This window comes from Entelurus aequoreus, linkage group LG11 (assembly GCF_033978785.1).
Source record: "Entelurus aequoreus isolate RoL-2023_Sb linkage group LG11, RoL_Eaeq_v1.1, whole genome shotgun sequence".
Lineage (NCBI taxonomy): Eukaryota > Metazoa > Chordata > Actinopteri > Syngnathiformes > Syngnathidae > Entelurus > Entelurus aequoreus.
The window spans coordinates 66,693,205-66,707,270 of NC_084741.1; the positions used below are offsets into that span (position 1 = coordinate 66,693,205).

A 14,066-nucleotide genomic window follows, 5' to 3' on the forward strand; every position below is an offset into this window, starting at 1 on the left:
CATGCTCTCTCAGAGAGAGCATGTCCCAAATTCCAAGCTGCTGTTTTGAGGCATGTTAAAAAAATAATGCACTTTGTGACTTCAATAATAAATATGGCAGTACCATGTTGGCATTTTTTTCCATGACTTGAGTTGATTTATTTTGGAAAACCTTGTTACATTGTTTAATGCATCCAGCGGGGCATCACAACAAAATTAGGCATAATACTGTGTTAATTCCACGTTGATATCAGAATCGGTAATAAAGAGTTGGACAATATTGGAATATCGGATATCGGCAAAAAAGCCATTATCGAACATCTCTATTTAACATGCAGGACGTAGGCTGAGTGTTTTCATGTTTGAAACAGTTAAGAAATTGCGCGTCATTTTCAATGGAATTTTGGCACAGAAAAGTTTTGCGTCGTCAAAAAATTCTTTGCCTGAATGAACAGAATCCTTTCACGCTGGACTGGGTTGAATCGGTAGAAAATGATGGGACTCTGAAACAAAAAATACATTCATTTTCAATAGGAATTTTGTTGCGGAAATTGTTGGAATTGAATAGGTGTTGAAAAAAAGACTATTGGATGTTTTTAGGTTCGAATCATTTGAAAAATATGGAAGAGCAGCAGTCAAGTATAAAAATTACTTCATAATAAATCGAATATTTTTCATCTTCACACAATTAAGATACACATTAGGGGCTGTGATGTTTTATTGTAAGTGCAAGCTAATATTTACAGTCCAGACCTAATAATGGTCCTTGATGCTTTCAGTCCTCACTGAAGAAGGCAGCGTAACCAGGAGATGGACTCCCCATCAGCTTCTTCTCCTTGTCTTCCGTCCTCGTCGTCATCAAGGTAGTCTAAGTTTAACAAAGAGGCCAGAAGAACGTCGTCTAAAATTAACAACACTAATCTGCCTGCCTGCGTTTGATTCGGTAAATAAAAGCGCTTTTACCGTCGTCCGTCTGCTCGTCATCTTCCGTGTCCCCCTCGGATTCCAGAGGCGATTCTAATCGGCCTGTCTGTCCTCACAGTGACGTCCCCCCCTGTAGTGTTGACAAATGCAATTGACTCCAAGCCATGTGCCGGCACCTTTTGCACTTGCATCCACCAATGGAGGGATTAGCAATGCAAATAAAGACGTGTGATTGACCGAGGATGAACTTTATGAACCCCCTTTCGTAACAGCCCACCTCTGCTTCCCGGAGCTGGGGAGCTGCTCCCACACGACGAGGTCGCGCCCTCCCGTGACCCAGCGGTGGTATCCGCTCCCTGTGGTCCCACGCCGCGAAGCAAAGGATTCTGGGCGCACGCTGCCAGGTCAGCGAGGCCAGGTAGCGACACTGAGGCACAGAAAACACTTGGCGGGAGGATTTAGTTTGTGACTCGCATGAAGAGGGAAAAGCTATTTTTAGTGAAGGGCTCACTTACAATTTAACATACTCTCTCCATCGGACAGATCATAGCAAGAGCCGATTAGGAGGCCGGCTGTTTGGTGGACACAGTCTGTCACCCCGGTGATGCTGCTGTGATTGGTCAGCTTGGATATGGTTCCTGTGGTGATTAGACAGGTGTTAGCTTCTACACTGCAAAAACTGAAATCTAAGTAAGATTAAATATCTCAAATAAGGGGGATATTTGCTTATTTTCTGTCTAATAAGATAATTCTTCTCACTAAGCAGATTTTATGTTAGTCTTTTACTTGTTTTAAGGGGTTTTGGTCCTAAATGATCTCAGTAAGATAATACAGCTTGTTGCTGAGATTTTATGACCTATATTGAGTAAAACATGCTTGAAACTAGAATATCAACTGTTGCACAAGCTGTGTCATCAACACTCACAAGTATAAAACTACTTTTTAAAAGTAATAATTTCTTATTTCAAGCATGAAAAAAAAAATCATGATTTTGACACAATTGTGTCTCATAAGTAAAACAGCCAAATTGACTTTGCTGTTTTATTTTCAATGACGTACTCATATAGTAGTACAGTTGACACAGTACAGTAAACTGACAGTTAATATTTAAACGTTTAACATTTCAAACAATTTTGAACAGAAATAGTTCAATCACATTCAGATAAATTCCTCAAAATTACAATTAAAAACATTTGGCCGGGGGCCGGGCTGTATATATGCGCACTAATTGACTGAAAGAGCACGCACTTGGCGCGATGATGTCATGTTATCGATGGAATAATGCATTTTTAGACCATATGGTTTGCCTGAGCGGCTAGGAGACCCCGAGAGTAACAAGCGGATTGCCTTGTTGCCTTTCCATTAAGAACAATAAATCAGTTTTTTAGTATAAGTTTGCTGCGTTTCAAGAAATGTAATGCCGAGCGCATATCATTATGTCAAGATAATGGCACTAGCATTTACATAATTTAAGAATATTTTTCAACATATTGAGCAAAAAGGTCTCTTTTTTTTCTGCCAAGAAAAGTGCACTTGTTATTAGTGAGAATATACTTATTTTAAGGTATTTTTGAGTTATTTGAGGTTAGCTAATTTTACTTGTTTTGGAAAGTCTTGACAAGCCCAAATTTTCTTGTTCTATTGGCAGATAATTTTGCTTTAGTTCAAATAAAATACCCCTAATTTTATTTTATTTTTTTCTTGTTTTTGAACACTGACTTTTTGCAGTGTGTCTGGGCTGGTTTTGTCAACTACTAGCAGAAACAACTTTCTTTTCTGTTCAAAGTATATTGAACAGAATTGCTCGGATGCTTGTTTCTAGTAACGACGTACCACCGGTTGCTAGGCAGATTTCATGGGGCTCTGTCATACATTCTTAGTACTGTAGACCAGGGAGGCTTTCTTTTTCCACTGAGAGGCGTACACAGAAAAAAAATCTACAAATGCAGCGGCCGTTTTGACATTTTTCATTTTAAAAAACCATCCATATCCATCCATCTTCTACCGCTTGTCCCTTTTTTGGGGTAGCGGGGTGTGCTGGAGCCTATCCCAGCTGCACACGTGCGGTAGGCGAGGTACAAGTCGCTACCTCATCGCAGGGCCAACACAGATAGACAACATTCACACACTAGGGCCAATTTAGTGTTGCCAATCAACCTATCCCAATACACTATATTAGGGATTGTGCCGATCAATCCGTCGCAAACCAGTATCAGACAATATTCCTGAAAAAAAGTATGTGATCGCCATTGCCGATGAACGCCTTTTAATGCCAATCTCCTCTGGCTAATATTATATTTATTTTTAGACTCCGGCTGACAAGCAGCTAGCAATGTGTCTCCACATAGTCCCTCCTCTAAGCTAATAATATTCACCTCCATTACAGCAAACAAACTGCATTTCTTTATGTCATAAGTATCATTACCACTGGATTACAAGGCTGAACATATTACACACAGAGAAATAAAATAAGTAGTTTAAATATTGTGTTGATATTGTTAAACCCACTCACCATAAATATACTGTATATGTAATATGTAAATATCACATATATTTTATATTGCTACAATGGTACATTTTTAGTCTACTTTATACCTGCATTATCTTTTCCATCCTTTGTAGCTGAGCTACTGTGTGGAACAATTTCCCTTGTGGATCAATAAAGTTTGTCTAAGTCTAAATACATTGACAAATGTACAGTTAATACGTGTGCTGAGGAAGAGCCTGCATGTCAGCTTTGTGTCCACGTTTCATCTTTTTCTCATTACATTACACATGTAGCTCTTTTATGGGTGTTTTAGTAATAGTGTTTCTAGGATGTGCCGCGGGCCAATAAAAAATTAGCTGAGGGTCCCAAATTGGACACCCCTGTTGTAGGCCGATGGAAAAAGTTGATAATGCCAGGCATGTTTAAAGGCCGGAAGTCAGACACACGAAACAAAGAAAGAAATAGCACTACAAGAAGTACGCCATCAGTGTGTGAATGTGTGTGTGAATGGGTAAATGTGGAAATACTGTCAAAGCGCTTTGAGTACCTTGAAGGTAGAAAAGCGCTATACAAGTATAACCCATTTATCATTATTTAATTTACAAATTTCCAAACAAAGACATCACAGTCTACCAAGTCATTAAACATACTGACTCTGATATTTGCAATTAAAATTAATTACTTAAATTATTTATACATTTAATATTTATATATATATATATAGATATATATATATATCTATATATATATATATATATCCTTTTGCAAGCAATAAACAAGCCCCCCCCCCCCACACACACACACACACACACACACACACCACCACCAGCAAAAGACAAAAATATAATTTGAATGACAGTGATGGGATGATAACCTGATTTTATTTTCTTAAAATTACAACTTTTTACTACTAATACAACCTTATCCATGTATGTATATATATATATATATATATATATATATATATATATATATTATATATATATATATATATATATATATATATATATATATATATTATACATAATTTTTTTAAATTATTTTTATTTATTTATTTAGTATTATTTTTTGGGGGGGTATTTCACATATTAAACATAATAAAAAATAAGCCCCTTGCCTCAAAATGTTTTTTTTTTACATTTTTTTTTCTTCCCCCAGCCATGTTTATTTTGTTGATGCTGGAGTCTGACTGCTTTCAATGTGAGTCAGCTTGCTTCATGTGATTTACTGTGTAGTAAAACAAAGTCAAAGAAAAAGAAAACCACAGCTCCCGAAACTGATTTTCTCTTAAATAAAATTTCAGTCATATTCCGGTCAAACATTGCCACCTGCTGGATCTGGTGGGGCACTGTGCCCTCCTGCCCCTAATGCATTCATCTGCGATCACAGGCAAACATTTGGCCGCTCACCCGTCTTCCAGTGCAGGATTTTGATCCACGCCTGACCGTACGCCAGGAGCACTTTATCCCCCCGGGGGCTGAGGCTGACACGCCCTCCCTCGCAGCCCGTCACCTGGCCGCTCCAGCGGTGCAGCAGCCTCAGGGGGTCTCGGTCGGAATAGCGGTTCTCCCACACGGACACACCACCATCGGTCGAACCGCTGAACACCAGCGGCCCCTGAGACTGCAGAGGGCACAGTTGTCATGGTGATGAGGCTCGTAGCCAGAGTGTGTATTGTATACAGCGTGTGTAGTTGTGCTTCAGAACGTATGCTTCTGAGGGGACAATTATTTGGAAAGTGTTGGTGCGCCTTGTGAGATAAACAAAGACAATGAAAGCTGCGCCATACGCTTTAATTCCTCGGGCCTATAGTGATGTTTGCAAATTGATTTCAATGTTCATATAAAAGGCTTTTGCTGGGTCGGCGCCATAGCTTACGTCTTGACAAATATCCTTTTGCAAGCAATAAACAAGCTTGGGCCAAAAAGGAATAAAGCTTTGTTGTAAAAGTAGTTCCTCATTCTACATTTTGATCTTTTTTACATCCGCAAGAAGCTTGAAAATAACCTGACAAGATGGTTGATCGCTAGACTAAACAATCCTCCGGGGAGGGAACGTAGAAAAAGCCACTGAAAAAGGGCAGCTTCCAAATACTGTAACATCCCCCCCCCCCACACACACACACACACACACACCACCAGCAAAAGACAAAAATATAATTTGAATGACAGTGATGGGATGATAACCTGATTTTATTTTCTTAAAATTACAACTTTTTACTACTAATACAACCTTATCCATGTATATATATATATATATATATAGTATATATATATATATATATATATATATATATATATATATATATATATATATATATATATATATATATACACACTACCGTTCAAAAGTGGAATAGCCTTCATTTCTAAGAACAAGAATAGACTGTCGAGTTTCAGATGAAAGTTCTCTTTTTCTGGCCATTTTGAGCGTTTAATTGACCCCACAAATGTGATGCTCCAGAAACTCAATCTGCTCAAAGGAAGGTCAGTTTTGTAGCTAAACTGTTTTCAGATGTGTGAACATGATTGCACAAGGGTTTTCTAATCATCAATTAGCCTTCTGAGCCAATGAGCAAACACATTGTACCATTAGAACACTGGAGTGATAGTTGCTGGAAATGGGCCTTTATACACCTATGTAGATATTGCACCAAAAACCAGACATTTGCAGGTAGAATAGTCATTTACCACATTGATCTCTCTCTCTCTCTCTCTATGTCCACTACTTGATGTCCATACCCCCCCCCCCACCCCCCCTGCCCCTCCACACCCCTGATTGTAAATAATGTAAATAATTCAATGTGATTATCTTGTGTGATGACTGTATTATGATGATAGTATATATGATAGTATATATCGGTATCAAGAATCAATTTAAGTGGACCCCGACTTAAACAAGTTGAAAAACTTATTCGGGTGTTACCATTTAGTGGTCAATTGTACGGAATATGTACTTCACTGTGCAACCTACTAATAAAAGTCTCAATCAATCAATCAATCAAGCAATGTATAGAGTGTATTTCTTTAAAGTTAAGACTAGTTTAAAGTTATCTTCATTGAAAAGTACAGTGCTTTTCCTTCAAGAATAAGGACATTTCAATGTGACCCCAAACTTTTGAACGGTAGTATATATATATATATATATATATATATATATATATATATATATATATATATATATATATATATGTATGTATATATATATATATATATATATATATGTATGTATATATATATATATATATATATATATGTATGTATATATATATATATATATATATATATATATATATATATATATATATATATATATATATCTATATATCTATATCTATATCTATATCTATATCATCAAAACATGTTCCTCATAGTTTTACCATTTTTTCCTGGTCCATCCATCCATCTATCCATATAGCAACTTTTTATATTACTATTTTAATATGACAACTATTATCATAAAATCAAACCTTTTTTCTAATACGACAACATTGTTTGTACTATTACGACTTTGTTTTTAATAACCAAACCATTTTTCATATAAAATGATTCGAATCTCATAAAATGCAACTTTATTCTTATAATCTTAAAACGTTTTTCTTAAATTAACAACTTTATTCTCATATTATGACTTCATTCTAATAAAATCACAACTTTTTTCTCACAGTACTAAGACATAATAAAATACTCATTTAATGATTCTCCTAAAAAGGAATTTTTGTTATATAACTTTATTCTCACCATATTGAAACTTTTTTTAGTAACATTACTTTATTCTCATAAAAACATGTTCCCTGTAGTTTTCCTTTTTTTTTTTTTTAATCTTAGAGCAACTTTTTGTATTACTATTTTAGTATTATAACATTTCCTTATGAAATCATACCTTATATATACTAATATGACTTTTTTTCATGTTATGACTTTAGTCACATAAAATAACTTTTTTTTTCTAATATGATTATATTTTTATATAATTAAACTTTTTCTTCATGTACCGGTAATAATATGACTTGACACATCAAATTTGAACTTTTTTCCTTGTAATCTTACAACCTTATTCCCCTAAAAAAAAACATTTATTAACACTATTCCAACTTTTTCCTTGTAATGTCACAATTTTCATGAAACTACAACTTCGTTATCACATTATGACTTTACTCGCATAAACTGACAACTTTTTTTCTTGTAATATTACAACTTTATTCTCATAAAAACTATACTGTAGTAATACAACTTTTTTTGTCCTAATATGACAAAGATAAGATAAAATCCCATAAAACGAAAAACGTTATTCTATATACTACAATGACTTTTTTTTTCTCATATTCTGACTTTATTTTCATAAAATTCCAACTTCATTTTCATATTATGCCTTAATTATGATAAAATTCCAACTTTTTCCCGGTAACATTATGACTGCCATAAATTCTCAGAAAGTGTACATATTTTTTCGAATAATATTACAACTTCATTCTACTATATACCTAATTTTGTATTACTGCATAAGTTGATCCTCAAAAATGTTTCACTCATGATTCTTAAAATTCTTTAACTTTATTTTGTAACCCTCACTTTTTTTTCTCTTATATTGTTTTTCTTTTTTTCTTCATCTTTTATTGAGGACATTTCCAGTTCCAATAAAACTGCTGCTGCTATGGCAACAACCATAATAATCTCTCAGACCTACAGTAAAGCTCACACATTGTTTTGCTACTGAATTTCTTCATATAGTGGCCTCTGCTCTAATAGACGCCGTGGCTCAATAAATTACGGGTATGTCGTCCACTTGAATAAATAAACGCTGCACCTCCAATATTTGCAATGTCTTATTAATGTCACACACATAAAACTAATGTTCACACAGGCATTTAAAGGGAATATGTTTGTTGGGAACAAAAAATTATTTGACCTGAAATCTAAACGCCTGTTACTCTCTGCAGTTAATTCCATAAACAGCGAGAGCCACAACATAAATAGAGTATTTGAAAGAAGTTTGATCCATGTACTTTACCTGGATGGAGGTGACTGCTTCCTGGTGTGCGTTGATTGACTGGCAGTTGTCCAAAGTGTGCCAGTTCCAGGCTTGAACTTTGCCCCCGTCTGAGGAGTGACAGAGTGTGAGGTTGACACGCAGCGACAGGCGTCTGGCAGCCATTACTGTCAGTCGCGGTCAACACACCTGAGCCCGCCTGCCTAAATTGTGTGTCTCCATGTACCTGATGCAGCCCCACAAGCCCTGCACTATATACCCAGTGTGTGTGTGTGTGTGTGTGTGCGTGTGTTACTGTCAACACATTATGCATTCATCTTCATAGTGTATGCAGCGCTGCCCTATCTGATGCGGTGGGCTTTGACTGGCGTTCCTTTGTTGTGTCCACGCCGCACCTGAGCCAGTGATGATGTAGCCGTCTCCCTCAGGCACAAAGCAGAGCGCCGTCACAGCGTTGAACGTGTAGATCGACTTTACACACTGCCCTACAGAGGAGAAAATGTAGGCTTAATTGCAAGCTCCAGTCTCACACACACACACACACACACACACACACACACACACACACACACACACACACACACACACACACACTCACACACACACACGCCCAAGGCTGTTTCTTCTTGCACGTATGTGAAGATTTTTACAAACGCTACAGTTCTACTGATCTATTTTATTCCATACTACTAAATCTTGACCGGGTTTGCTAAAGATAATTGTTACCTGTGAATATTTGACTTAATTGACTTATGAGATTTATAACAACATGGCTTTATTCTCATAACATAAAACGTTTATGACTTTCATTTTAATCTCATATAATAGTCTCATATAATAATCTCATCCATTTTCTACCGCTTGTCCTTTGGAGCCTATCTCAGCTGCACACGGGCGGAAGGCGGGGTAGACCCTGTACAAGTTGCCACCTCATAATATGGCCAACACAGATAGACAGACAACATCCACACTCACACTCAATATATATATAATGTAGTATTACAACTTTATTCTAAAAATTATAATGTTTTAACTTATTTTTTTTCTATTTTATTTCTTACTTTATAATCTTCTGGGTTTTCATCTTGTTGAATTTTTATTTTTATGTTTGGTCCACTTGAATAAATAAACACCGTTCTTCCATTAGATGGTGTCACGTAGTGGCTGATACTACCAACTGTTTATCTCCAGCAAAATAGACCTGCCATCTGTAAAGCTGGAAAGAGTTTGTCGGAAACAAAAACTAAACTTTTTTTTTTTGCATTTATTATTCTCAAATGGTTTTCTCATAACATTGCAACTTCGTTCTCATACAATTCAGTCTTTTTTCTCATAATATTACAACATCATTTTCATAATTCATACTTCCTTTTTATCCTATTATAACTTTTTTTCTCATGATATATTAACTTTATCAAAAAAATCTGACTTTTTTCTCATAATATAACTTTTTTTGTGTCTCGGTTGGTAGAATGGGCGTGCCAGCAACTTGAGGGTTCCAGGTTCGATTCCTGCTTTTGACATCCTAGTCACTGCCGTTGTGTCCTTGAGCAAGACACTTTAGCCACCTGCTCCCAGTGCCACCCACACTGGTTTAAATGTAGCTTAAAGATGTAGACAATGGGTTTCACTATGTAAAGCGCTTTGAGTCTCTAGAGAAAAAGCGCTATATAAATATAATTCACTTCACTTTAAAAAAAGAGACTTTTTTTCAAGTAATGTGACAACTTTATTTAAATCAAAGCTTTTTTTCTAGTAATACTAAGGTTTCATTTTTAAAATAAAATTCTGCCTTATGTCTTGCAATATTATGACTTTGTTCTCGTAAAATTATTTTCAAAATGTCATAATACTTTGACTTTATTCAAGTAACATTTTGACTTTTGTTTTTAAGAATATGAAAATTACATATTTCCTCTTCATAATAGTAGGTCTTATAAAAGTTGTTCTCTTTTTTCTTTCCCCTATTAGAACTATTACTTTCACATAATTATGACTTATGTTCTATATATCAGGGGTTCTTCACATTTTCCTGGTCAAAGACCCCCAAACTGATGGACTGATGGATTGGGGACCCCCTACTTATATATCCTGTATATCAGTGGTCCCCAACCTTTTTGTAACTGCGGACCGGTCAACGCTGGGGGGGGTTTGTCATAAAGAAATACAATCATGTGTGCTTACGGACTGTATCCCTGCAGACTGTATTAATTATATTGATATATAATGTAGGAACCACAAATATTAATAACAGAAAGAAACAACCCTTTTGTGTGAATGAGTGTAAATGGGGGAGGGACGTTTTTGGGGTTAGTGCACTAATTGTAAGTGTATCTTGTGTTTTTTATGTTGATTTAATTTAAAAAATATATATATATTTTTTTTTTAAATTTTATTTCTTGTGCGGCCCGGTACCAATCGATCCACGGATCGGTACCGGTAAAATTGTGGGGTAGTATAAAATTTTTTATTACAAAAACGTTTTTATGAACCAATAATCTCATGACCCCCCCTTCCAGTACCTCTGCGGACTTCCTGGGGGTCACATACCCTCTGTTGAAGACCACTGCCATACAATATTATGACTTTATTCTTATTAAATTTGGACTCATACAACTTTTTTTTCTTCTAATATAAAACATATTTTTCTAGTAATATTATGGTTTAATTATCACATAATTCAGCCTTTTTCCCCACAATACTGACTATTACAACTTTATTAAAACAAGAGCATGTTTTCTTGTAATAGCTCTGTTTGATTCTCATAAAATGTATCCTTTGCTTGTTATCCAATTTTTTTTTTCAAAACAAGCTTTGTTTTGTAATATTTATTTTCTATGACTTTGCCATAAAAAATGAGCATGGCTCTAATGCTTCAAATAAAATTGAGAAAACATCAATGTATTTCCCCATTGTCAATCATAGAAATGTTGTAATGTAATGGCCATCTCTAAGCCCTAACACTGGAGTGGCTACTTTAATAATAGGGTACCTCGGAGGTCAGGTGGTTTTTGCTCTTTAGCGCCGCTCTAGTGGCTCACTGGACCTCTTTCAGAGATGTGTGAAAATGGAAAAAGATTAAGAAAAATATTTTTTGTTTTAATTTCTTTTCTGTCGGAGAACAAACATGACACGAACATTCCTAATTGTTATAAATCCCACTGTTTATGTTATACATGCTTCACTGATGAGAGTATTTGGCAAGCACTGTTTTGTCCTGCTAATTTCAGTGATCCTTGAATTCATCGTAGTTTGTTTACATGTACGACTTTCTCCGATGCTGTCACTGAAAGACGTGTTTTATGCCACTCCTTATTTGTCTTATTTTGTCCACCAAATGTTGTATGCTGTGCGTGAATGCACAAAGGTGAGCTTTGTTGATTTTATTGATTTGCTGGAGCGCTTAGCAGGCATATTTGGTCAGTGCTTGACTGCAAGTTAATCGATGCTAACATGCTATTTAGGCTAGCTGTATGTACATATTGCATCATTATTAGACTTAAACTTAGACTTCATTTTATTGTCATTCAAATTTGAACTTTACAGTACGGATAAGAACGGAATTTTGTTGCATTAGCTCGTTGTAGTGCAGGATAAAAGAGCAATAAGGTGCAGATATAAATAAATAGATTACTGTACAGATAATTATATAGACTTTTGCATATGCAGCAACGTTTATGGATGTATGTTATATTGTCTTTATATTCCAGTGAGTTAATCTGTTTTGGGGGGGAATTGAGGGGATTATTATGATGCGTTGAAGAGTCTTATGGCCTGAGGGAAGAAGCTGTTACAGAACCTGGAGGTTCTGCTACAGAGGCTGCGGAACCTCTTTCTAGAGTCCAGCAGTGAGAACAGTCCTTGGTGGGGGTGGGAGGAGCCTCTACAGATTTTCTGAGCCCTGGTCAGGCAGTGGCTTTTTGCGATTTCCTGGATAGGAAGAAGAGGAGTCCTGATGATCTTTTCCGCCGTCCTCACCCCTCACTGCAGAGAATTCCGGTCTGAGGCACCGTTATGCCTCGTTTGTAGGTATATTTAATTTCCTTTGCTTATGTCCTCAGTGTATTTAATGTGTATTCGCAAGTCTCATGACATATTATCTGTATGTATTGGCTGCATTTCTCTTAGTTGTTTGTGTGCCATGTTGTTCCAGACCACAGCAAACGTTACCCAGTTTGCAAAGATTGTAATAAATCCATTAGAAGGAGACAGCCTACCGTTTCCTTAAACTTGGACACACACATCTATACCTTTGACCATTCTAAGTTAGTAATTTCCATGATTGATCTCACCCTCTGAGAAGCCTCCGTTTTACTAATGTTTTCCAAAGTTGTAAAAATGTGTAGAATAAAAATTTAAATACAACACTTCTGTCAACGAAGATTTGCGTCAGCCTTCGATAGTAGGCTAATATAGACACTTACAGTACATCATGTGTTGCCTTCATTATAACACTTATTTAAGGCTTTTAATTTTTTGCAGCTCCAGACAGATTTTTTTTTTGTATTTTTGGTCCAATATGGCTCTTTCAACATTTTGGGTTGCCGAGCCCTGGGGTACCTCTACCTTTGTACTACAGTACATAGAGCAACTGTTTTGGTGTACATTTGGCAACTAAAACCGAATGTGGTAAACCTTCTACTGTAGTTTGGTTGTGTTGAAGCGTACCGATGCTCAGGGCCCAGATCTTGACGTTGCAGTCTGCCGAGCCGCTCAAAATAAACCTCTCCTTTTCTGACAGCGACAACAACCAGGCTGTGGAGAGAGCAGTGGAGGAGGAGGAGGAGGAGGAAGGGTGAATGGAGGGTGGGGTGATTGGTGAGTGTTACATAACTGTAATTAAGTGCTGGTGTGTACAATATCAAGTAAGACAGTTACAGCGCCGCCACATTTCAGGATCATTTATGGTCATTTAAGTCAGAAGGCAAGTGTGTTTAATGATATAAGAGGCGAGACGTTTTAAAGAGCAGGAGAGTTCGCAGAGAGACGTTAGTGGGCTGATTTCTCCTTGGACCCCATGTGATGAAGCACGCTTATAATTACCACACAGCTGAGACACATGGAGGAGTTGGAGCATTTACTGTACTGTGTGTGTGTGTCCTCACCCAGCTTCTTGCAGTACTCAGGGGGAGGGGCAGACAGGCAGGTGACCCCGGCAGTGTGACCCCCCAGGTTCTTCTGCTCCGTTGCCGTGGGAACATGCCACACCTTGACGGTCGTATCTCGGCTGGAAAATGTGAGCGACGAATGGGCGAATGATGAAATGAGCGCGAGATAAGATCTGAGGCGAAGTCAGCGATCGAAACAATAAGTATTGATATTGATAGTGTCACACTCAGGATTATGCAGTGAAATATCAGATTCATAATCTCGGCTATTATTATCATTATCATTATTATTATTATTCTTACAGTCAAAACTATTACGAAATACACACCTTTTCATACATAATGTAATATCCAATATCTGAATTTGAGTAAATCAGGAAGTCTGAACCCATAAATGTTTAATAGGGACATGCTGGAGTCACCATTTACTAGAATACATTTTAATGGTACAGTAAATGATAGTAATATTTTTCCATGAAAAATTATTTCACTAGAATAAATACAATGACATGTCCGACACTAATGCTTTTTTTTTTCTTCATTCATTTTGTGAAATTAAGACTTTTTTGTATTATGAC

The 14,066-nt window shown here is 36.5% G+C and overlaps 1 protein-coding gene across 1 annotated transcript in view; it reads right to left on the reverse strand.

Annotated features, from left to right (window-relative positions):
* Window positions 1–46: 46 nt before the first annotated feature.
* The window catches only part of si:ch211-154o6.3 (uncharacterized protein LOC563854 homolog), a 28,481-nt gene continuing 14,461 nt past the window's right edge, over window positions 47–14,066 (reverse strand). Inside the window, 10 exon segments of the mRNA XM_062063845.1 lie at window positions 47–847; window positions 943–1,031; window positions 1,180–1,266; window positions 1,268–1,347; window positions 1,419–1,541; window positions 4,801–5,014; window positions 8,402–8,490; window positions 8,776–8,865; window positions 13,049–13,135; window positions 13,486–13,607. Of these exon segments, the coding sequence (XP_061919829.1) occupies window positions 960–1,031; window positions 1,180–1,266; window positions 1,268–1,347; window positions 1,419–1,541; window positions 4,801–5,014; window positions 8,402–8,490; window positions 8,776–8,865; window positions 13,049–13,135; window positions 13,486–13,607 (964 nt within the window). The 3' untranslated portion in view covers window positions 47–847; window positions 943–959.